At 41.9% G+C, this 23,598-nt stretch overlaps 6 protein-coding genes across 11 annotated transcripts; 1 reads left to right on the top strand and 5 right to left on the bottom strand.

The window, feature by feature from the left end:
• Nucleotides 1-6,463: 6,463 nt before the first annotated feature.
• On the bottom strand, nt 6,464-7,243 carry LOC117139057. The gene is made up of 4 exons (XM_033301167.1): nt 7,132-7,243; nt 6,917-7,078; nt 6,733-6,858; nt 6,464-6,670 (listed from the first exon to the last, which is right to left on the bottom strand). Exons 1-4 carry the CDS (start codon nt 7,192-7,194, stop codon nt 6,593-6,595), a joined length of 429 nt encoding a protein of 142 aa, XP_033157058.1. The 5' UTR covers nt 7,195-7,243; the 3' UTR covers nt 6,464-6,592.
• Nucleotides 7,244-10,311: 3,068 nt separating this feature from the next.
• Nucleotides 10,312-11,250, bottom strand: LOC117139051 (larval/pupal cuticle protein H1C). Its single transcript, XM_033301155.1, has one exon. It carries the CDS (start codon nt 11,196-11,198, stop codon nt 10,392-10,394), a length of 807 nt encoding a protein of 268 aa, XP_033157046.1. The 5' UTR covers nt 11,199-11,250; the 3' UTR covers nt 10,312-10,391.
• A 1,346-nt stretch (nt 11,251-12,596) lies between these two features.
• Nucleotides 12,597-13,281, top strand: LOC117139054 (cuticle protein LPCP-23). The gene has a single exon (XM_033301164.1). It carries the CDS (start codon nt 12,597-12,599, stop codon nt 13,230-13,232), a length of 636 nt encoding a protein of 211 aa, XP_033157055.1. The 3' UTR covers nt 13,233-13,281.
• Nucleotides 13,282-14,022: 741 nt separating this feature from the next.
• LOC117139053 (protein late bloomer) lies at nt 14,023-15,492 on the bottom strand. 6 transcript variants are annotated; one of them, XM_033301157.1, is made up of 5 exons: nt 15,385-15,492; nt 15,142-15,327; nt 14,947-15,081; nt 14,716-14,892; nt 14,023-14,666 (listed from the first exon to the last, which is right to left on the bottom strand). In XM_033301157.1, the coding sequence occupies exons 1-5, from the start codon at nt 15,484-15,486 to the stop codon at nt 14,550-14,552; spliced, it is 717 nt and encodes a 238-aa protein (XP_033157048.1). In that variant the 5' UTR covers nt 15,487-15,492; the 3' UTR covers nt 14,023-14,549. The 6 variants fall into 6 exon arrangements, with proteins under 6 accessions (XP_033157048.1, XP_033157050.1, XP_033157051.1 ...); XM_033301159.1 differs by having other exon boundaries at nt 14,023-14,656; XM_033301160.1 differs by having other exon boundaries at nt 14,023-14,619.
• Nucleotides 15,493-15,647: 155 nt separating this feature from the next.
• Nucleotides 15,648-16,293, bottom strand: LOC117139059. The gene is made up of 4 exons (XM_033301169.1): nt 16,208-16,293; nt 15,988-16,155; nt 15,803-15,928; nt 15,648-15,735 (listed from the first exon to the last, which is right to left on the bottom strand). Exons 1-4 carry the CDS (start codon nt 16,268-16,270, stop codon nt 15,667-15,669), a joined length of 426 nt encoding a protein of 141 aa, XP_033157060.1. The 5' UTR covers nt 16,271-16,293; the 3' UTR covers nt 15,648-15,666.
• A 78-nt stretch (nt 16,294-16,371) lies between these two features.
• On the bottom strand, nt 16,372-17,045 carry LOC117139056. Its single transcript, XM_033301166.1, has 4 exons — nt 16,926-17,045; nt 16,704-16,871; nt 16,516-16,644; nt 16,372-16,458 (listed from the first exon to the last, which is right to left on the bottom strand). Exons 1-4 carry the CDS (start codon nt 16,986-16,988, stop codon nt 16,390-16,392), a joined length of 429 nt encoding a protein of 142 aa, XP_033157057.1. The 5' UTR covers nt 16,989-17,045; the 3' UTR covers nt 16,372-16,389.
• Between the last annotated feature and the right edge of the window lie 6,553 nt (nt 17,046-23,598).

The raw sequence follows: 23,598 nt of genomic DNA, 5'->3' as shown, positions 1-23,598 counted from the left end.
GGACCAATTTTATTATATTTTTGGTATGTTTTGTACTTTCATTTCTAGAGCACATAAATCAATCCATTCATTATACAGCAATTTCTTGAGGAGAACCGACCCTACTTCGTTGAAGGTGTAGCTCTACTTTCTAGTCATATCTTTCTAGTTATGATATACAAGTCAATCTTATAAAGGTGAATCGTTGAATATGCAAATATTCTTTAGCTATATATCTAGTAGTGGATATTGCCCAAATTAATTAATATTAATAGTATGCCTAATTCCTTGTTAAATATTTGGTATTCCCTAAACATTTTCATTATAATTTTCGCAGTGTGTTTACCTTGGAAGTAGACTATCTTCATCTGGAAGCTTGCCAAGTGTGGCACACTGAAATTTTGCGGGAAGGACTAACAACTGTTGCAGGAGTCGTCCGGAATCCGAACTTCACACCCTCGCATGCATAATGGCATTGTGGTTTTCCGGCCGCAGACTCCTGCTGTTTAATATGCTGTTAAATTACATTAAAATTTGAAAAAGAGTTGGGGCTCTGCTGCTGGTTGGCTTTCTGATAAGCGCATTACGAGCTGCAAACGCCGATAGTCGAGCTTTCTCATGTGATCGGATGAATAAGCCAGGAAAAACCAGGAAAACCCAGGAACTGGGGTCTTCAATGTCAGGCGGCAGTAATTGGCTGGCAAATAATTTAATGCGAAATCATGGAATGCCACGCCCCCGGGGCGGCAGTGTGTTGCACATTTAAAATGCAATAACCGGATTAGATTGTGTTGTTGTCATATCGGCGTGTCCTTTTTGGCCGCACTCCGTTGTTGTGTCGCATGTTACTCTCGTATTTATAGAGTTTTAACGCAATCGCAATTTCGGTTGACATTTTGCGCTCTCGGCCATTTCCCATTTTCCAACTTGCCCCAGCATCTGGCTGTCGATAGACGTCGTCTACAGGTAGTCCGCCCCCCAAAAAAAGTGCCTCCCATCCACCTGAAATCTCTAGCCATGTCGAAAACCAGGTATATATGTTTGCCCCATGCCCCTACTGTCTGCTTTATGAAAAATGCATTTTGTCTGTCGTCGGTGGTCCATGAACTGCGTACTGCGGCCGTGTGGCTAATATTATTTCATTTGGCTTTTGAGTTCGTTAGTTGAAGTTCCCAATTCACTGGGGCATTGGCAAATATCTATTCAATTAAGTGACTTAAATTAAATCGCCCTTATTGGCCACTAAATGTTCCATTTGCGCACTTAATTGACATTTAAAATTAATTGAAAAAGTCAAGTTAGGGATTTTAAGGAATATTGTTTTCCATTTGTCATTTCAATGAAAAAACAAGAATACCTAATGAAATCAAGTAAAGTGCTAATCAAACTTAGGAATAAATCTCCTCCAGATTGTTTCTTTTTTTTTTGGAAGTTGTTCAAAAAATCATCCCGCTTCACATAAAAAACGCTGATGAATAAATCTCATAATTTTGTGTGCCATCCATCAATCAAAAATGTGACATCTGCAACACCTGTGGCTGTGTCAGCCGCAACATCCCTTCAAAACTCCATTTTTTTCGGATTGCTATTGATGTTCGTACAAATTAAACCGAATGCAAATAAGTCAATTTCGAATGAAACACGAAGCGAAATTAATGTGCTACAAAATAAATACGACAAGATAAATGTTTTTCCCACTGAGCGGGTGGCAAGTAACAAGATAAACTGATGCCGGCGTATCTCACGGATGTGCGATGGTGTACTAATAAAAATACACGGACACGAGTCCTGCGAAGCGTCCTTGTGAAATGTGTGAAAAACGCTTGTGGCTCCAGACGTTTGGATGTGTGTGTGTGAGTGCGGCACGTTTAGCATTTCAAAAGGCGTATTGTTTATTTTTTCGTTTTTCCCTTGTGTTTCCACATTCAATGTTATTTATCTGCGTTTTTCCTGCCCTCCAAAACTCCTACGATCTTTTCTCCTTTGTAACCCAAGTTCACTTTCCACAGTCCGCTTTTGTAGTTAACTTCTTTGTAGTTTCGTTTGCTTATTCATTTCCTTTTGCCCACATATACACATGAAAAGTTATTTTTTCATCGCACAATGAAAATGAAAATGGGTGTGCGGAGAATAAGCGCAAGACTGGAAAACTTGTCACGTGATAAACTCGGAAAGCAAAAGAATGTCACGTACTGAGCAGCCCAGCGACAACCTTTGGCACTTAAAGTTTTAAGCTCGCAGCTCGGAAATATGTTTTAATTCCATAATCAGCTCGCACTTGGCCAAAACCCGAAATCAATTCCCCATTGTTACCCTACTGTCCTGCCAAAAAGATGAAAAAATAGGGAAAATCCCAGCGTTTCGGAGCGACAAATGCTGGTCACGTAGCGTTTTCCCCTCCTGGAAAAGTGGGGGACAGCTGTTTGGGTGCACTTAGCATTGCTACATAATTTCTGATGGCGTCATTTTAAGAATTATGAATGCCACGTGACTTCTGCTGGGCAAATAAAAGAAAATGGAAATCCGGAAATCAGGCAACAGGATTTTCAGTGTGAAGCTAAGCCGGCATAATCGTTTTTGAAAAACTGAGTCAATTTGAAAGTGGGATATTGACGCAAGGCAATTTTTTAAATTGAAAATTTATTCAAATTTATCGCTTGACCGGAAATTAAAGAAATTTATTCAAGATAAGGAGGAAACAAATGATGACTATTTTTAGTAAAAATACTGCTACTTCTTATAACATTTATAATTGTCCAATTGTAATTATGAATGCTAAAGGGTAACTTACTAAAGAGCTTATCATTTTAGTAATTATAACCAGATACTCTCTAGATACCGTGCTGTAATAAATGTCCTTCTGTGATTTTAAGCCCACGATTTTAGTTTCCCCGTCTTGCAGGTGCAATTTAATTTATTTCGTCTGACCGACGGAAACCTCCGCCAGAAAAACACCTCGGTGACCGGTCAAAGGTGTCACACATAAACCATTCAATCTGACAGCCACTGGGGGAGATATGTATGTATAAGCGAGTTGGTGGAGCTATATGTACATATGTATTCGTAGTGATATGGAAAAGCGATAGACAATGACAGTGGCCAACGCTGACCGCAGTCAAACTTTCGATTTCACTTCGTTAACGTGGCGAGTTGGACACGTTTCCGCCCCTCAGCTCACCTTTTCGTGTTCCGCAATTTATTTTCCCTGCACATTTGTCGAGAGTTTTCCCCCTGCGCTCCATATTCATTTCGGTGGTGCAAATTGCGCACGAAACATGCGAGTGGTAAGTGCACAAAACCAATTTGTAATAAAGACGACGATGGCGAGGAAAAGCTGGAAAAAGCGCAATGCCTTCATTTCATTGTTCATTGTTGCTATACCCAGTACTCGAAAGCGAGTGGGGGTATGCTGTATATGGGGTTATCTACAAGAAAGGGTCCTTATTCCTTCGGTCTCTATCAATATTTTCTATTTGTAACATCCTTCTAACTTTGATCTCAATACTTTCGCTCTCACTTGTCTTAAATATAAATCCTTCAAATTGTTGTCCTTGCGTTTCAATCATTTTCACTTTCCGGCAGAAGATTTTCATTATACGAGCTGGATATCCTTTAGTCAATTTCAGCGACCAGTTCTTTATAGTGTTCAAGGAATAGGTGATGGGATTGGGTCAGTGGGACCGGAGTGGGATTATGCGGCATCAGAAGATGTTGACACATCACGCAGCCGTCCAGGCATTTGAATGCTTTCAATTAAGTTTATGTAGATAAATAGCCGCAACTAGCTGCGTTGACTGAGCCGCTGGAATTGCCTGAGTTGGCTTTAAAAGGACGAACGCGAAGGACGCAACAAAAATGAAACATTGCACGGCTGTAAATTACGCCGGTGGCGGTGGGGATAAAACGGGGTTCTTTGGCGGAAATTGCATTATCAGCGTCAAAAGGCAAAGGCATTTCAGACCCCACAACGAACTTGCCCCTTCTGGTGGCATGTTTTGCCGCCGGCTGCTGTTGCTGCCACTTCCTACTGCACTTCCTGCCCGCCGAGACAATGAGTTGTGATAGCACAACTTTTGCAGCGGCGTCGCGCGTTGCGCATAATTACCGTTCGGGCGGAATGCGAATGGGAGCGGCTGCTTTACCGCCCGCCCAAGACTGATGAGCTGTTTATGACTTGACGCTTTCGCAGTGCATTTAATACCGTTATTGTGGCGCATTTGTAACTAGCAGTTAATAACAGTGCACAGCGCAAACAGGACTTTCTACTTAGCCATGATAGTTTTGCTTACCAATATTACAACGAAGTTGCAGTCGATGATAGCGGACTTTATATATATATATATTAAAATATATATTTTTCCAACTTAACAAGTTCCCATCGAAAATTTTGTTCTCTGTACTGTTGCAGCTGCAAAATGGATTACGTTCGCTGGCCATTGTTCATGGTGTTTATATGAAATTTTAATGAATTGTAAAGCCAGGACATCTTGGAGCAACACACATGTGCCTTCGCCGCTCTATCAGACAAACATTATCGCAGTCCCTACTTCAAGTTCAATAAAGTTGAGTGCCTGGCACAAATGGAAATTTTACGCATACCCATCGAGGCGAAAGGAAAGTGCGGGAAAGTGCCCTTTAAAATCACTTTATTACGCCGGCGTGTGTGTGTGGGTGTTTTTCACCCCCAATGAAGTTGAACGGTAGCGGTGGGGGGCTGGTGGTGGACACATTTGTTGGGGGGGGGGCGACAATTTATAAGAAAATTCCCATCGAACTCCGGCATCGTTGGGCAAATGTCTTTCGGCCGATAAAAACGTACCCGGCACACGCTTTAATCATGAAAAATCATATTGAAAGCTCATGCCCTGCACATGCTGATAGCGAAGGGCGGTCCGCAGATAGTGGGCGTGGCAGCCATTAAATGAATATTTCAACAAATTTGCTTTACAAGTATATTTAAGAGCAGGCCAAAGTGTCTCACAATTCCACACACAAAACAGCTGCACAATTTCCGCTGGAAACTTTGGACTGCAAAGTTTTTGTGTGCGACTTTTGACAACAACAAGAACTGAGACATTTGGCAGGGGAAAAATAAGTTACAGAAAGTCCTCATTCGAAATACCCTAACCTAGTCATAATAGTTATAACTGCAGCAGTCACATATAAAAATTAATAACATTGAACTGAATTACTGATAAATGTAGCTAAAATAAATGAATGTTTCAATACATTTTCGTATGTATTTATACTACTGATTGTAATGTTCAGTAGTTATATTATGACCTTCTCTTAACCCAATTGCCCAGCATACCCTTCTTCGACAAGTTGAAAGTTTTTGCCGCATGCATTTCAATTGCGTAGCCTGCGCCGTCGTCATTTACATGGCAAGTCATTGGACCAAGTGGGCGCCCCGCTGGATGCCTTGCCACCCGGTGGCATGGAGAGCATCTACCGCCTGCTTAGTGTCTTACATCTCTTTGACTCTAATAGATTTTAATCAGCCGCAGGACATGCGCCCGGACGACAAGGACAACGGCAACGACAACGTCGACGACATGCTGTTATGGCCCCCCAAATTCCAGTCCAGCAAACCAATGAAAATCGCCGGGGGCCGATCAGGCCTCGTCTTTAATTATGCCAGTTGGGGGAATTAAAAAGAAATGAAATACTCATTTTTGGCCATTCATATCTTTGTTCGCATTTAAATTGCAGTCCACAAAAAGAGGGCTTTGTTTGTAGCTAAAGGCTTTGAGCATTTCGGTGTAAAAGTGTCAGTTTAGAGCGCGTTTTTCCACACGATTTCCCGGCCAAAAGCTTCGGGGCAGCGCACACACACCTCTAATGAGCCACTTCACATCCTTGAATTCTGCTGCATTTTCCACCACTTTGACACGTTCCATTCTGCTTCATATTTTTTTTTTCCATCCAAGAAGGGTGTGTACTTTTATTTGCGTAATTGGCCAAATGCTGAGTGATGTGGCCAGCGTCTTTATGGCTGAAACAAATTTAATGCCCTTATCGGCATCCGTTCTTGGCCATAAAATGACCCGCTTTTCCGCTTTCCATCCCAGTCCGTTTCCATTGCCAATAAAAGTGTCAAGTGAAACACGTGTAATGAGCATCGGACTTTTGCTCTGCCTGACTTCTGACCGAGTGGGAAAAGTGTTTTAAAATGCAAAGTATCATTATTTGTGGGCATCGTTAAACTTCATTTAAAGCTGCGCAAATGGAGCCAACAGATGACCCCGGCGGGGTCACAGCCTCTGCTCCTGTTGGCGCTTATCTTGTCATTGTCATCTTTATTGGCTGCTATTATCGTCCTGCGGGTGTCCATAATGCCGCATGTAATTTGATTACCCACACAGCCCACAAATTGCCACGCCCGCCGATATCAACAGCTTCATCAGCACTTTGAGGTCACTTTCACGGAAGGAGGTGTTTTAAGATTAAAGTAGGAGAATTGATATTAAAGCATCAACGTCGTTTTTATCATTTATATTAACAAATAGTAAAAGAATACACAAATTTATAATGTAACAAAGTTTGTTACAAAGTATTAAGCAGAAAAATAAATGAAGAATTATTTATACAGAAATTAAGAGTTATCTATAGGCTAAAAGCCCAACTGAAACTGGCGCGTTTGCTCATGCAGCCGCATACAGAAAATCACCGTCAGAACCGAACATATTATCTATGGTTAAGTGAAATATCAATTACTTGATCGGTATACCTATAAATCGAACTTGCGGATACCGATAAGCCCGTGTTGAGCTGGAACCATACGTGGGTGACGTCCTCCGCTGACATTGGCGACAGATTCTTATACACTATCCACATGACTATCTTGAATAAGCAGAATGTAACCAACACGAACATCAGCTGAAAGAATCTCAGAATATACATATTACTGATTCAGAAGAACCTTATAAGGACCTACCAATCGAATTATGAAGATTGTATTCATAATCGTTCCATAAATTCCAAATGCCAAAGATAGAAGCGCAATGAAGCATGCAACGAGGTTTAAGTTGATGGCAATCTGATGAGCTTCGGCTTTCGAGTTCACACCATTGTAAATTACTTCCATTATATTAACAGCCTGCGAATTTGATCAATGATAGTTGCTCAGAATAACCAAAGTTAGTAACTCACGATGGTAGGAAATATAACCATCAGCAGGGCGATCTTAAGAAGGAGAGGCGGGCAAACACACATCCTAAAATTTTACGAAATTCCAAAAAGAAATGACAAGTTTTTCATGTCTGTAAATAGAGCAAGAGAGCACTATTTAGTGTGTATCTCGACTATAAGATACCTGTTACTCAGCCAAGTGCAGATAAGAATTTATTACATGGCCAGTGGTGTTGATAAAAGTGTGACAACTTCTCCAACTTCAGCTAGTTATTTACAAGTGCTAAGCCGCAAGATATCCAAGTGGCGGGAAGAGGACGAGGTCCTCGAGGTCCTTCGAGTCCTGCCACATGTGGCTGAGTAACAGGAACGACAAAGCGGCCAACAGCAATGCCAACAACACTGTTGACATTTTCCAGTTGAACGCACAATAGCCCCCATTCCATTTGGAACCCGTTTGTTGTTTGTCGTCTTGTATCTTGTATCTGGCATCTGGTATCTGTCCTGTGTGTCCTGCCGCTCTGCTAAAATAATCGCCACAATAATCTGTCAACGACAGCTGCTGATGTCATAAAAACCTTTTGAAGATGTCCTTGCTGGAGTCCTCGCCTCCTTGTTTGTGGACCCCAAACAGGCTAATGATAATTTGCCACAATTTACACTCAAACCAGCCGCAGCAACAGGACCTCCTGGCTGTGTGATAAAATCATTGATGGAGCCAAAAGCTAATTGAATGTTAATCGCTTGGCATTGACATTGCACGTGGCAGCCAACCAACGGCGGGGTTGAAAACTGCCAAGGAAAATCGCAGGAAAACGGAGGAGTGGAAAACCCCTCATCCGAAGCTTTTCACAGATGTGCTGCGATAAAGCTCAAAGGTAAGCGGTCAATTTGCATAAAGTGATGATAAATCAACAGAAAAAAGCGACCTTAAAGTTGCTTTTGTCTTCCCCCCCACGCCCAGCTGCACTTGTTTGTTTCGCCTCGTCGAGCAAATAGAAAACAAACAGTCTTTAATATAAAAATTAAATTTTAATACACCCACCAGTTGGGTGGCATAAAAATGCTATAGAGAAGTGGGAGGGTATTCTCTTTGTCTACTTCTATGACATATCGCGATCTGGGATCGGTTTTCTCTCTTCTACTTTAGCAATGCAGCATCAGTGATTAAAAAAATCATTTAATATTAAAAGCATTAATGGTCAGGAAAATAGAAAAGTGCCTAGAACACAGTAGGCCGAAAATAAGGCAACAAATTCGTTTGTTGTGCCTTTGAAAATGTTTGCATTCAAAGTGTGGCTGGTTCTGACAGAAGGACACATTAACTGCAGTCACAGTACGGCAGTAATAGTCGCAGTTAGGAAAACAGAATCCGGACCATGGGACGGCCCTTTTGTGGTTCGGCGGAGTCAAAGTTGCAATTGAAATGCCGGCACAAATGTAAATTCAAACGGGCGGGACGGGCACAACAGCCATAGCAGATGCATCAATTGTCTAATTGTGTGCCGAGACAGAGTCGTCATAATGTCCATCAAAATGAGGGAAAAATGACCAGTACACAATGTGTCCTTGTTCCACGGAAGAAAATTATCACAGAATAAAATTTAAAGTTTGAAAAGGGTCTTAGTTCAATTTTAGTTTTTATTAAGAGTCTCTAAGCCAAATCAAGCTTTTAACCAAGTATTATATTTTATAAAATAATATTAATTTCTTTCAGTGCATTGTTGGCTATGGGAAACTGTGTCTGTGACGCCGTCTGGAGTGTCATGCTCGGCATGGACCCGTGGGATAGGTAAATTTGATTTATGACCTATTATGCGTCTTATGTCCAGCCATAATTTAATTATACCAGGACACACAGCCAGCCAGTCAGACAAAACACAAAATACCGAACGGCAAAGCGACAATGTCTGCAGTTTTTCAACCACATACACACACAATCTGCCACACATAATGCTGTTGTTTAAATCATGAAAATTCGCTTACCTAAATTGCATTGCAACAATTGCAGGATGGTCCCAGCAATTTGCCCCCCTGTCAGTCTCGTTTTTGTGGCAAAAACTAAAGCGACAATCTCAAGCCAAAATGTAAATGTAATTAAAGTGCAGTTAGGCTTTCCTTTCAGGGGGTGTGTTTGTGTGCTTGGCATGCGAAATGAAATTGAAATAAATTATTGACTAATTGTCAACTCAGACGAGGACAATCTGGCACATTTTGGCATGTGGCACGGGGCGTATGCGCAATCAAATCACAAATCAAAGCGCCCGCCGAGAACAACAACAAATGCAGCTAATTTGGCTGGCAAAAATTCCAAGACAGGGTCCTCGTTCTACTCTTTTCGGACACGTTTTCATTTAATTTGATTGTTCTTGTCTGGCCTGTCAATTGGCCAAGTGGGAATTAATCAGCTCGATTGCATGTCTCATTAGTGTCATGTCTTAGAAGGCTCAGCAAAAATTGAACATTTTGACTTATTTTTGAGAAAATCTTAAACGAATTTTAAGTGCAGTTTAGAATAAGAAAATGTATAGTAATAGTAGAATGATGACTTATTGAGTTACCATAAAGTTCATAAGATCATGAACCATAAGTTAATGCTTATTAAGAGTTGATCCATATCTTTAATTACTTTCATGTCTTTTCATCTATTACCTCACTCTCTCTATCACTTACCTTTCATTACGCAACTCGATTGCTGTTCAAGTAATCCCGTTAAAATATCACTGTCAAAACACGCATTCGGTCTATTAAACTGTACCTCTTGGCCGCCTGTCAATGGTTCCAATTGAACCCATTTAACTGGTACCCATTAATGTACCACATATCTATCCACAGCCACTCTGAGCCAAGATGTCAATGTTAAGCTTGGGGGGCCAGCGTGTAAGCCATTTATGCGGAGTTGCGGTTATGCGAGCATAAATATCCGTTAATTAACTGACAATAATTATAACAAGTGCACAAGTGGGCCGGCCAGAGGTTCGCTTTTGGGGGAAAGGTGTGCGAAAAATATGAAATCCAATTAAAGAGCCATAAAACACGACATGCCACGCCCCCGCAGCTTATCACAAAGCCGCTTACCACCACGCCCACCTCCTCAGCACTTAAGGTAAGACCTCATAGAAGGCCAACGCATAACGATGAATTGGCAGAAACCAGTTTGGTCCATTGTTCACCCAGAAGGTCTACTTTACTCGGCTCATGTTTAATTTGCAACAATCGATCTCCGTCTTTATTGACCACCAAACATTAACAATTGCTTAAGCCCAAAGGCCAAGACTTATTTAGAAACCCCAGTGGGTTCCGAATCCATCGAAGCTCATGTGCGACACACTCTCGGCGGGGGAATAGTGAACCGTCTGGGAGCTTCCATAGCTGGAGACGCCCAGAGCTGGAGCATTGTGGGTGTAGGTGGTGGCAGCTGGTCCATGGTTCACATTGGTGGTGGCCAGTGGGGCGGCATAGGACACAGTCTTGGCCACAACGGGAGCGGAAGCAGCATAAACTGGAGCGGGAGCAGAGTACACGGTCTTGGCCAGAACTGGAGCTGGTGCGGAGTACACGGTCTTGGCTACAACAGGAGCGGGAGCAGCATAAACTGGAGCAGGAGCAGAGTACACGGTCTTGGCCACAACTGGGGCGGCAGCAGCATAAACCTGAGCTGGAGCGGAATAAACGTGCTTGGCCACAACTGGAGCAGGAGCGGAGTAAACAGTCTTGGCCAGAACTGGAGCTGGAGCAGCAGCGTACACAGTCTTCTCCACAACGGGAGCTGGAGCATGGACCAAAGTCTTGGACACAATGGGAGTAGCCTGAGTGTACAGAGGAGCAGCACCATAAGTGGTCGTCTTAATAGCAGGAGTGTAGACATTGTTCTGGATCCTAGTGTCGCTCTTCCTCACACTGGAGTACGGGGTGTCCACGGCCTTCGAGTAGCTGGAAACAGTGCCGGCAAAGGACCTCACCACATTCTGCTGAGTGGAGGCGACGGCATCCACCGACGGATTGGCAATGGCCACATGGCTGGCCAGGAGACCAGCATTGGCGCAGGCCACCAGAGCGCACAGAGAGATGAGGTAGCGGAAAGCCATGTTGGAGTACGTGGATGACTGGACGGTTTGCTCGAGTGAAGTTGAAAGCAGGCTGGTTGTGCTGCGACTGATGCTGATTTGGCCAAAATGTTGCGGCTTTTATACGCATCGGACGCGTGCCAGTTTCTGTTAGTTTTTGGTTGGTTTTCTGGTGATTTTTGGTAATTTGAACTGCCCACAATGCGATGGCAGTTCACCTGCGTAACCGCTTGAAAGCCAATTTGCAGGCATGCATTAAACGCGGTAATTAGGTTTCGTTGTGGGGCAAAAAAAGGCTACAGCTCCCCCAGTGTAAAATTAATAACAATTTGCCAAAAACAAAAACCAAAAAATAAAAACAAATGTGTGCCAATAGAAGAAGGAAAAAGAGCGCAGAATTTGTGGCAGTAAGAAGCATCCCAAGTTGGCAACACAATTCAATTTGGAGTAGCGTCAACTTTGGTAATTTCAATAAATATTCATCATGCGCCCGTGAGCAGCAGAGCAGGAAAATTCATTTTCCAAACTTGGCCGAAACAAAAGAAAAACAAGAGTGGGAGAAAGCAAACAGAACGAAGTGGTAGATGCTCTATGCGTAGTGTCAATAACATGGGTTTTTTTCAATGAATTATAATATATCTATAAATAATATTAAATTTATGGCCAATCCATATTGGAACTTTATACTATGATATGCATATGGGATCTTTCTTGAACAGCTATTTAGGACGCACCAAAACTTTCCGACTCCTGATCATTAATTTCAACTTGAGATCTTCCTTCTGGAAGGGCACAAAAACTTCTCGGCTCCCCCTTGGAATAAAAACAAACAAAAATCATAAACAACTGACTGCCACCACTCCGAAAAGAAAAGAACCACTGACACCCCTGCTGATAAAGTTGACAGCAACAAGGAGCTAAGGAACATCCCCTTATTGAGGGGTGGCCTCATATTTGCTGCTCGAGTGGAACTCAATTTAATGGAAAAACACGGCGGGAAAATAAAAGTTGGCCCCCCTCCGTGGCTGGAAAATTTATGAGCTGCTGATAGTACGAGTATTCAAAATAATTCACTTTCCTGATACATTTCGCATTTGGGGTGTGGGGCACTTGAGCTGGCCTCCAATTAAGACAGGGACGGAGCACGGAAAGAGGGAGAGAAAAGAGCACAGTCATTTGTCGACCCATTGAACCAGTTTTTTTTCTTCTTTTTTTTGTGGTGAGCTTAGGCCTAAGTCAATCTGTCATACGAACACACTATAATTTGCGAGTTGGCCGTGAAATTTGGCAAGCCATATGTGAGTTTTGGCTATAAAAACAGTCGCTTGCCAAGAGTTTAGCATCAGTAGCCACAGCAGCTCACTACAAACATCAGCTTAAGTGTTCAATTTTAAATTGTCAATTAATCCAATCTTAGCCATGGCATTCAAGTACGTCCTGTTGTCCTTCTGCGCTCTGGTGGGTGTGGCCAGTGCTGGCTTCCTGGCTCCGGCCACCACCTATGCCGCTGCCTCCATTCCCGTGGTGGCCAAGGTGGCTCAGCCTCACTACGATGCCGTGGGAACCACCCAGCAGAATGTGGTGCGCTCCTTCGGCGGCACTGTGTCCACCTACTCCAAGAACGTGGTCACCCCGTACTCCAGTGTCAGCAAGGTGGACTCCCGCATCACCAACAATGTCTACACCCCCAAGACCCTGTACTCCGCACCTGCTCCCGTGATCACCAAGTCCTTCTACGCCGCTGCTCCTGCTCCGGTCGTGGCTAAGACTGTCTACTCCGCTCCTGCTCCAGTCTACGCCGCTGCTCCAGCTCCAGTTGTGGCCAAGACCGTGTACTCTGCTCCCGTTGCCAAGGCTGTCTACGCCGCCCCAGCTCCAGTCTACGCCGCTCCTTCTCCAGTCGTGGCCAAGACCGTGTACTCCGCTCCTGCTCCAGTTTACCATGCTCCTGCTCCTCTGGTGGCTGCCGCTCCCGCCGCCTATGTGAAGTACTCGCCCGCCGCCGTGGTTGCCCACGCTAGCTTCGATGGATTCGGATCCCACTGGGGATACTAGGTCAGGTCATCTCAACCTTTGTTGACACTTTGTTGAATTGTCTGTACGAAATAAAGTCCGTTTATAACTGAATCAAGCACGAATTATTGTTTCCTGGAATTACATTAAGGAATGGGTTGCAAAGGTAAAAAGGTTGTTCAAGTAAGCAAATAATTTAAGATTAAACATTTTATAGGCGGTCAGTCATAAATCTAATTCTGAAGAAGTTTCCATATGAAACAATTTAATAACATCAATTTATGGCAACACTTTCACCCGTTTTCTAGCCCTTAGCATTTCATTTGTCTAGCGTTTAATGGGGCGTATGTGTGCCAAGAAATGTTGTAACCATTCCAAATCCCTGGAAACCATGGCCACTCACCTCAAAAACCCTTTTTATTCTGTTTTCCTAGTTCAACTCTACATTTTTTTTGCGAGGGCGCAAATATTTAGTGCAAAACTTTCTGTTTTTCTTTGTCGGTTGGGGGGTGCAACAAAAAATTGTTGGCCAAAGTTTAATGAGCCACATGACCCTTTTGGCCTGCGACTCCGTCTTTGTATCCCGCCTTCCCTTCTATCTGTGAACTTTGCACTGGATATTTCAGCAGCTTGACCAAAGTGTGGTTGCTTTTGCTGCCGTTATTGTTATGGCGGCTAAAAAGTTTACCCAACACCCAAACACACGCATAAAAAAGGCATTAACGATGTGGGCCGGAGCAAACTATTTAGCCATAAAGTTGGTCGTTCCGGCGGACAATTTCGTATGCATATTTTATGGATTTTCAAATGCTGCAAAATTGTTTTTCACGACTAGAATTTAATGTTGACAACAATAAAATTTATGCGCGGGACGAGGGACACAACATGAATATATAAACTTGAGCGTTTGGTGGAGGGGCTGGATCGTCCTTGAATATTTTCTGCTTAGCTGCATTTGCATATTGTCCGGATTGGAGTCCAATTCCGTGTCCGAATCCCCGGCTATCCGGGGTATTTGCAATACTTTTTCAATCGCCCGACATGCTTTGTTGATTTTTTTATTGGCTCATCCATATGCATGCCGTTGTTGGACAGGATTCTGGACATTGCATTTGCGACTCAAGTGTTTATCGTTATTGATTGCAGTCCGTGAAATATGACGATAGCCAGCATCATCCAATTTGTCTCGTCCGCCAGAATGCCAAACTCATGGCCGGGGCAATGTGAATTCTAAACCGCACCCAAAACTCCAATTCACATGAAAATCTGCTGCTTAAGTTCCATGCAATGCTGGAAAATAGCCCCAAAGTTCAGAGATGTTCTTTAGGATTGCTTCCCAAATCCGAATAGAACTTTAAGTCAATTTTTCACACTACCAAACATTTCGGCGCGTCGCTCAGACCACATACTTGTGCGTTGGGTCTTGCTCCTTAGGAGGATAATGAGGAATACCTTAATACATATGACTAAAACATACTAAAATGGTTTTTAGCGCCTGAATTCGAAGAAACCGATCACTACTCACCTGAATTACGAAGGAGATCACCTGGATGATGGGCGACGAGGGTTTTATGGAGTGCGTGAAGCAGCCTGATCGGTACAGGTCCTCCTCCATTTCACTGCCATTCTTGTAACAGGATTTTGGGATATTCAGATCGCTCAACTTGTAGTCGTCAGGTCCCAAAACGCCGCAGCACTGGCACTTTTAATAAACGAAGGGCTTAACTTGTCTACCTAACTTATATTAATATCTTACACGCCTTTCGTAGAATTCCAAACTCTTGTGATTCATCCATATTCGAAGCACATCTCCAACAATTTGGTACTGCTGTGCAAACAGAATAGTCAACATCATTTGCAACCATGTTGCTAGGAAGAGTACTGTGGCATACTGCAAAAGTGAAATACATTCTAGGCAATCGCTGTATTTTTTAAAATAATGTTTACAAACAATTACAATGCGTATTTCGCCGGATAAATTCGAATATATGAAGATAAAACCGACGATCAGCAGCGGAACCATTAGGACATTCACGGTTAGAGCGATTATCATGTAGGACCTGAACAAACAATTCCAGCAGCCCATGTGGTCCTTCAGTATGAAATAGTATATGTAAACATCCGCACAGGTGAATATCTGTGGGTGGGAACACCTTTGTAGTGGCTTTTTCTCGGCTTCCATGATAGTACCTACGAAATTGACCACCCACACAAAGTAGATTATGTACTTGTAGATCTGTAGCTTCCCAACGCTGAGTAATCTCTGAATGACTCCTGTTTCCTCATTATCCACCATACTTTTCCGAAAAATACGAATAAATATTATTGACCTAAAATGACACTGCTTTCGATGGTATGACTGCTTTAAAAAAACAGAATTTATTCGGTTCACAATTAGCGATACTTTGTTTTTCAAAACCCATCATAATTTGCGAATTCAGCTAGCTTTTTCTTATTTCAAAGAAATAATTCCAGTCTAATTGTCTTCGTTGGCAAGGTCATGTAGCCGAAGCCAGTATAGTATTATAGCGGCCATACATAAGAACTATTCAGTTGGCAGAAAAACTTGGGTAAGATATATTTATATAATTGGAAAGTATGTATAACCATACCGTAAGGAGCCAGCATACCATAAATATGGGATGAGCTGCCGTCTTGTCAGGATTCAATTCAGTACTTATACACACGAACAGAATTATTAGTTTCAGCACGACGATTGCTACATAAACAAAGATCATCTGAAAATGACACCAAGAATTCATCTTAAAGATTTTTGTAAAACCTCATGCAAACCAACCACTTTTAGAATTCGAATTTTATCACAGATCGCCGCATAGATTAAAGGAACTAGAGTCGCAAGTATAACTACAGAAAGGGATAGGCTTATAATAAGCAAAATATAATGGTATCCCTGTAATAAATTCCACATAGAAACATCTTTGGCTATTTGAGCACCATTAATTCCCTGCCAAATGAAGAATGAATTTGTTAATCAATCAAATTAGCATCCAACTTACTGCCGTTATAGGTAGTATAAGCAAAAGTCCAATTTTGAGACCAAGTGTGGGACAAAAGCACATCCTGTCAAGATACAATTTGAAAATATATCGTTCGTAGAACTAAAACAAATGTGTGTTACAAATTTTTTGAATTTATAAGTTTTACAAAACCTTACCACAATCAATACTCTTTATAAGAATTAGTCAGCTTGTCTTGAATTCTCCGTTAGCCGTATATAAAAGAATAGATTAAAGATCATACAGCAACACTGTTTTGCGTTAATTATTATTATATAATTACTAATTCAATTAAATGAAATACGTACCGTGAATTTCCAGCATAGAAAGAACCATAAATGGGCGGCAGTATTTTCAATACCTGTTTCTGCGGTTAAAGTACAAACGATTACGATAATACCCTTTGCTACACACTTAAAAATCAAGAAAACAAGCGTCTGAAAAAGTCATAAAATATTTTAAAAACAATAATTTTGAATAATTCAAATCTACGCACCACGTTTAAAGCCAATATATGATGACAAATCGCAGCAAATATGGCAACTATGAGAACAACTAGTATAACAACACATAGTGCTAGACTTATAGTAAGTATAACATGATGGTGACCCACCAGTTTATCCAGCAAAGTAATATCTTTTGCTATTTGTGCGGCATTAAATCCCTTAAAAAGTGCGTATACAGTAATTTTATATAAACGGGTTTCTATTTAACTCACTGCGGCAAGATGTATGAATGCCAAAAGAACGATTTTGAGTACACGAGTTGAGCAAATGCACATTATAGCTCAGATTAAAATCAAAAAATCAACATTGAAATTTTGCAAATGCTAATCCAATTGACATTGTTCTCAAGTGTTATATAAACAATATTATTATTTATTTTCACAAATTTGTACTTCTTTGCTCCATTCAACGTTTGAACAGCTTGAAAAAGGCCTTTAAGAAATCTCTGGAATTTGCATAGATTTATTCAGCATCGCAGCTTTTGACCGCGTTTGGTAATGGAAAACAGCTTGGGGGCGGGGAAAACTAGAACTAAACCCGTACACATCCCTGCATGTGGAAAAGCTGCTGTGGAATTTTTTAATCAAACAGTTGCCATTAATTACTGCAAAATTCTCTAGCCACATAACAGACATTTTTTCGACAGCCAGCCGCGCCGGAATGAATGAAAAGAAAACAGGATGCGCTGCCGAGTCCTTCTTCGTGTGGGCGCCTGTATTTGTGAGCTAGGATCTGCGAGATGGTTTCAAATGCCATATGGGTGGAGCAGCAGCAGCCGGGGATGGAATGCCAAGCGAACCGACCGCAGACTCGCCACCAAAAGGAGCAGCAACTAAAAATCAAATTAGGTGCGAACGAGCGCCCGTCGGCGGCAGGCGTTCATTTACTTGGCTCAAAAAAAAAAGAGGAAAAAAAAGTGGGCGTGTCTCGGTTGCGTTTTCGTAATGAATAATTTATAATGGAAACGGGCGATGGATTTTATTTTCTTGTAAGCTCTTAGTTGAGATTAAAATTTTGCGGTTGCCCAAAACCGGTGGAGTTAAAGTACATGCTCCGCAGAATTCGCCTGAATCGGCTGATAAATGTGCGTGGGCTGGTGTCATGTGCACGCTCTTGAATTCAATTTGATACACAAACTGATTTATCGACTCCAAAGCAGTGGCAGTTGAAGCAAATTCAAGGCACTTAAAAAAATACTTACGAAGCTTAAGTATGCTGCAATGTTTGTTCTCAGTTTAGGGGTTCCAAAGTTTTTTATAATAAATCTTTACTAAAATCATATAAATTTCATTGTATCAGCATAATATAAATAGGCTTTATTCTTAGAGATACACAAATATTTTATTATTTGTTTAAATGTATATTATTATTTTTAAGGACATACGCTTTCTTTCAGTGTTCTGTCTCGACTCAACTTGGCACACGCCATTCATAAGTCAGTCGTCGTCAGTGGGAGAGTGGAGTCGAAAGTCGCAGACGATAAAAAATTACATACACTTGTAACTGGTGTCCTCGGGCCGGAGTCCTTGCCGTTACCACTGCTCCGGAGTTATGTCCTGGCCCCGCCTTTGCCTGTGCTGCAGCCTCTAACAAGGTTAATTTGTTGCGATCGCAGTTCTGTGTCATTTATCTTCGCTGTCAGCGGCAACTTCTCGCATAGAGCGCAGCTCCTGGCATCGTTCTAATTTGAATTTAACAAGCTCACTGGGAGGCAAGGATGTGGACAGGGGTCCATCAGAGCCCCAGTCTATCGGGGAGCATTGAAAATTAAAAATTTATTGCCGGGCGTGGTGTCAATCATCGCTGGCATCATTCTCATTTGAGCTGAGAAAGTAATAAAGTATTGGAATAAAAATCACTGGGGACTTGGGCTCCTCTATCAAAAGTGAAAATTAATATTTTTAATATAATTTTATGTTCACATTTTATCCAAAAATAAGTTAAGTTAAAAGTACTTATAAATATTTAATGCATAAATAATTTTTTGAGGCCCTGAACTCCCTCTATAAATTCTCAAAACCCATGTCAGGATGCATAAAAAATCTCGCTGAGCTTCCTGCCACACAGTTGCAGGCACACACACTACATCATCATCAATTTGTGCCTGTGAGCTTCTAGAGCACCCTCATCCATCCTGTTTCCTTTCCGTGCCCCTCTGCCCACATGCATCCTTTCAGGCACTCCGCACTATCCATTGAACGTTTCAATTTCACTTGTTGGCTTCGATTGTCGCCTGTAGTTGCCAAGTTGGGGTAACAATTGAAAGCGACACTTTTATGGTTTTCAGATTTGTGTGATGTTTCCTCTTTCACCCAATTTTACCACACTCTATTCGGTCTGTTTTTTTTTTATTGTCCCCTCACTCTGTCACGTGCTTTATTACACGGGTGCTGTGTTTTTCAGCTACTATTCTAATTGATAAATTTTTGGAAGGAATGCCTTCAAGTATTTTTCACACTTACTTCCAAAGCATTGTCCAGTATTATTTTTATGCCAGCCAAGGTCTCGAGCTTTTATTTCTGCAAATAAAATTTAGTTGCATATTTTGCGGCGCCAAATGGCAGCCACAAAAATGAATGAAATCGTAAAATTCAGACCAGAGAACTGCAAGGGTGGCACTTTTTTACCACTCGACTCACACCCTACAATTTTGTGTGCGGGTGCTACCCGCAACGCACATCGCGGGTACTTACAAACACACAGTATAAATCTGAACATGCAGACAAGACACCCCGTTGTGCGCGCACCCGAATCAATACGGTGCTCTGCGTCGCGGGTGCCGATCACACTCTGCCTAAAAAGGGATGAGTGAGAAAAACACTTATGGGTTTACCGTTAAACACATGGGTGTTTCCAAAAATACTCGGGTGTTTCCAAAAATACTTGTGTGTCTCGTAGATAGGCGAGTCACAGACAAGATGCGTAACTCCATACGTTTTACACTCCATACGTTTACACACTATTCTTTCGGCGTGGCTCTAGACTTTGTCGAATACTTTGTAAAATATGCCCTTCATCTTATTATTATATATTATTATAATTATATATATTATATTATATTTTATTATATTATATATTATTAATATATATATATATGTAATTTAATTATTATATATATATATATATTATATATTATATATATTTTATTAAATATTATTATATATTATTAACGTTATTATTATTTAAATATAGATTCTAGTAAAAATAATAGTAATAGTTATAATGCTAATAGCCGAATCTATGTACATAATGTCACAAAATTCATTTCAAAAATGACTTTATGTAAGATTATTTGTCAGTAGAGTATTCAGCTAGCGACGTGTGAAAAATTAATAAGGCAATGATTCGAAACGGGTGGCACCCATTGAAGAGCAAAGACATGAGCACGAAATTTTTCTTGGGTATTCCCTTTTACCCTTCATTTCTTATACCCGTCACGCTTCCACCCATACAAATTTTAGGCGTACAAAAAATGACCTGAGAACTGCAGCCCGCATACAAAAAATGACGTGCGGCCGATCGTTGACTGTGCGTCCACTCACCCAAATGCTTATTGCGCAGCAGGCCTCGGGTGGTTTTTTTACTCGTAACAATAACACCACGTTGGTAAAACACTCGAGTATTTTGTGTTGCCGCAAGTAGGGTGTCAAAAAACACGGGGTGCCTAGAGTACCGAGTGTTTATCGGGTGGACGTAGAGTGCGAGTGGCGGGCTGCAGTTCTCTGATTCAGACCCTGCTGGACCGCATCCACGCCCAGTGAGCTAATAACGTATACTCGAAAACCGGAAACGCCGCAGACCAATCCAATGCCGCACAAAAGCTGACCCGCAGTTTAAACCCCTTTTGACCCTCGACCCTAAAGAAATTTCTTACTTTTTATGCAGAGAGAAAAATCTATTTTTGCCAATTTTACATACTTTTACAATAACATATCATATTGACATATTCGTCTGAACTTTCGAAACAGCATTACCATTTTTGTACCCGCTTATATGTTTTCCAAGTTCCAAGACAAACTTATGTCGATTTTTTTCCTGTGTAACTCCATTCAAACTTGCATATGAGTGTGTTTTCCGAGCTTGTGTGCATTGGCATTTAAGTGCCGAAACAAATTTTGGGAAAGAGCGGAAAGAGTTTGCAGCCAGGACGTCTAACATAACCTCGATTTGTATGCGTTGCTTCTTCCATTCGGGTTTTGTCTGTCTGTTTGTTTGCCTTTTGTCTCTGGGACTGCCGTCTATTGCCGTCTCTTTCGCCGGGGAATTGCAATTGCATTGCCTCCTCTTTCCCACTCACCATTCAACGCCGCAACGACTGTCCTTGTCCCGCATCCGCGCTGTGTAAATATTTGATTTTTGCATTAAAGTCAATTTGCTTTCATGATTCCGTAATTCATTGTTTACTCCAACTTTACGCCAACTTCTATTACGCCTTCTGCCGCCCGCTTTGATTGTTTATTTTTATATCCCCAGGCCCAGCAGTCTTTGGGTTCGGGGGTGGCCATACTCCCGGAATCCCGCATTTCCGCTGCACTTCCATATCCACTTCCATATAATATCCACAGACTCCGACACACCAGACCGAGCTCAGTGATATCCGCATCATCTTTGTTTGTTGCTCGCAGCAAGGTTTTCCTCCGCCTTTTGTCTGCTGCCGCCTCCCCTTGTTTTTCACCCGGAAAATCCCCGGGCCACCACAATCACCACCATCCTCCAGCGGCAGACTCATCCCATCCTCACTGTTTTAATATGCGCACTCAACGTTAGAAATTAAATCTGGCTCTCAAATGTTATTTGCGCTTTTCGTTTATTTATTTATTTATTATTTGCTTACGCGGCTGCCAGTTTTGTTCCTCGGTTCCTGGGTCCTTGGTCCTGGCCCAGTTTTCATTAGGTAATGCATAATAAGCTCGAGAACTTGCGCCAGTGAATTTAATTCAAATTATTTTCTCTGGGTGCAGATTTTTCGGGCCTGGTCCCTGGCAAAAGCAATTATAAAACTGAATATGAATGGGCGTGTAAGGACTCCAGTTTCAATTGTTTAGACCTTAGAAATGGGATTAGATATGGAATTTTACGTGCAGAATGTCCTTTGCAGATTTTACAAATGGAATATATTCGTAGAATAGTGTTGGAACTTTAGAACTATCTATAAAACTTAATTTTTATTCGAGAAATCATAAACTACAACAGGTTGCAAGCTCAAGACCAGCAAATTCTATTTATTTTATGCTACTCACTTACCATCAAGGATTTTATGTTTACTTTGCTCCACTCTCGGATTCACCATGAACCGCATCGGGAATCCTGCAGAGCCAAATCAATGTGTCGCACCATCAATATCCTTCAGCTAACCGGCATCCTCAGTCAGCCATCGATTGCCATTATTATAAGAGGCGCGTCGCGTGCAATTTTAACGAGCTTACGCATTTTATCGCCACAAGCGGGAAAAGCTGGAAAAGCGGGAAAATACACCCGGAGACCCTGTCATCGCCTCATCATCAAGCGTACGAAGTGGCTGCAGTAAAAAAGAATCTAATTTAGTGCGCGGTTTGCATACAAATGCCAAATACAAGTGCCAATGCCGCAGCGAATCCGGCGTGACAATGATGCCACATGCATAAGTATGTATGGGAGTATATGAGGGTGTTATTTCGCAATTGGTGTCACGATATACATTGATTCGCCATTTGGCTTATGCATTTTTCATTAATTGTCTCGTCCCATCTTGTCGCAGTAAATTGCCAAGAATCCCGCCTGGCAAGCAATTTAATCAAAAATTCTAATTCGTATCCAAAGTTGGGAGCAAGTTTTTAATGACTTTTCCAACTCCGGTTAAAGTTTTAGACGCGCTACAACTGCAATTACTGCAATCGATGCCGGTGTTTCGGTTCTTCGAGTTCCCGGGCTGAGGTGTTGCTCCACAGGACTTTCCACGACTTGGGCACAACAGCAAACAAAACAACGTTGAGCGCAAACCGCTAATCGCGTTACACAAAACTTCGCCTCCAAGGCAATCGAGTGCGAAATTCCACATACGCCCCGTGTGACGCGGCGATAGCGAAGGCATTCAAGTCATTTCCGCTTAAGCAATCAGTTCTAGGCAGCAGTCGTCATCCGTTCCACTCCCATCCCATCCCCTCCAATCCAATCCTATCCTATCCGATCGGATCCCCTCCAGGTGGGCCACCACTTGACGTGACAGCCGCGTGCTGTAGTCACTCTGCATTTGAATGTCTGAATGCCGCAAAACGTTGCTCGGCAAACCGACATAAATACAAACAAACATGGCTGCCTGGCGGCCACTTCCTCATCCTTTCTGGCCATAGATTGTAAAGTGATGAGTAGTGCAGAGAGAGCTTATTGCAAATGGCTAAGAATCCTATTTTCATACATTTTTAAAAGATTTTCGAGAGTATTTCTGTTTACTTACAAAATGTTCTCAAAAATGTCAAAAATCTATATATCTATATATCCACGAATTTCTATATATCCTTTTTTTTGGTCATATGCTAAACGACTGCTCATTGATATTGAGAATAAATAACACGTTAGAAGCCAATCATGTATCTCTAATATTATTTGATATTCGCTGGTTGTGTTATTTTCGCTGTGGGTTCCTAAGCCGGAAACAGGAAACCGGAAATTCAAAGCACCGCCGAGCAAATCAAACGGTTGGCCAAATGCAGCACGTCTTGCACTTTGTTATTGGTTGTTGCTATGCAGCTGATGGCTTTTTGTTGCTGCTGCCAGACACTGCGGACAGTTTGAGTTGCATTGTGCAAAAGTTTAATTACAATTTGTACTTTTTTTGCGTGCCATTTCTGCAAAAAGCGAAGAAAACTTTTTATTGATATTGCGAGTGCACGATTCCCCGCCGACCTC

Source organism: Drosophila mauritiana, chromosome 3L, assembly GCF_004382145.1.
Source record: "Drosophila mauritiana strain mau12 chromosome 3L, ASM438214v1, whole genome shotgun sequence".
Classification (NCBI taxonomy): Eukaryota; Metazoa; Arthropoda; class Insecta; order Diptera; family Drosophilidae; genus Drosophila; species Drosophila mauritiana.
The sequence above is the reverse complement of the archived record's forward strand: the minus strand, read 5'-3'. Positions and strand labels throughout refer to the sequence as shown.

What these genes read in the sequence shown, in the direction of transcription:
- LOC117139059 (XM_033301169.1), bottom strand. Translation starts at nt 16,270, where the DNA reads ATGTGCTTTTGTCCCACACTTGGTCTCAAAATTGGACTTTTGCTTATA. An exon ending in TTATACTACCTATAACGGCA is followed by an intron (nt 16,156 to 16,207) that starts GTAAGTTGGATG and finishes TTCATTTGGCAG; the next exon opens with GGAATTAATGGTGCTCAAAT. An exon ending in TGGTATGCTGGCTCCTTACG is followed by an intron (nt 15,736 to 15,802) that starts GTATGGTTATAC and finishes CCAACTGAATAG; the next exon opens with TTCTTATGTATGGCCGCTAT.
- LOC117139054 (XM_033301164.1), top strand. Translation starts at nt 12,597, where the DNA reads ATGGCATTCAAGTACGTCCTGTTGTCCTTCTGCGCTCTGGTGGGTGTG.
- LOC117139053 (XM_033301157.1), bottom strand. Translation starts at nt 15,486, where the DNA reads ATGGTGGATAATGAGGAAACAGGAGTCATTCAGAGATTACTCAGCGTT. An exon ending in GCGAAATACGCATTGTAATT is followed by an intron (nt 15,082 to 15,141) that starts GTTTGTAAACAT and finishes TCACTTTTGCAG; the next exon opens with TATGCCACAGTACTCTTCCT. An exon ending in TGGAATTCTACGAAAGGCGT is followed by an intron (nt 14,893 to 14,946) that starts GTAAGATATTAA and finishes GTTTATTAAAAG; the next exon opens with TGCCAGTGCTGCGGCGTTTT.
- LOC117139057 (XM_033301167.1), bottom strand. Translation starts at nt 7,194, where the DNA reads ATGTGTGTTTGCCCGCCTCTCCTTCTTAAGATCGCCCTGCTGATGGTT. An exon ending in TGGTTATATTTCCTACCATC is followed by an intron (nt 7,079 to 7,131) that starts GTGAGTTACTAA and finishes TCAAATTCGCAG; the next exon opens with GCTGTTAATATAATGGAAGT. An exon ending in CAATCTTCATAATTCGATTG is followed by an intron (nt 6,859 to 6,916) that starts GTAGGTCCTTAT and finishes AGATTCTTTCAG; the next exon opens with CTGATGTTCGTGTTGGTTAC.
- LOC117139056 (XM_033301166.1), bottom strand. Translation starts at nt 16,988, where the DNA reads ATGTGCATTTGCTCAACTCGTGTACTCAAAATCGTTCTTTTGGCATTC. An exon ending in ATATATTGGCTTTAAACGTG is followed by an intron (nt 16,645 to 16,703) that starts GTGCGTAGATTT and finishes TGACTTTTTCAG; the next exon opens with ACGCTTGTTTTCTTGATTTT. An exon ending in TTCTATGCTGGAAATTCACG is followed by an intron (nt 16,459 to 16,515) that starts GTACGTATTTCA and finishes AACGCAAAACAG; the next exon opens with TGTTGCTGTATGATCTTTAA.
- LOC117139051 (XM_033301155.1), bottom strand. Translation starts at nt 11,198, where the DNA reads ATGGCTTTCCGCTACCTCATCTCTCTGTGCGCTCTGGTGGCCTGCGCC.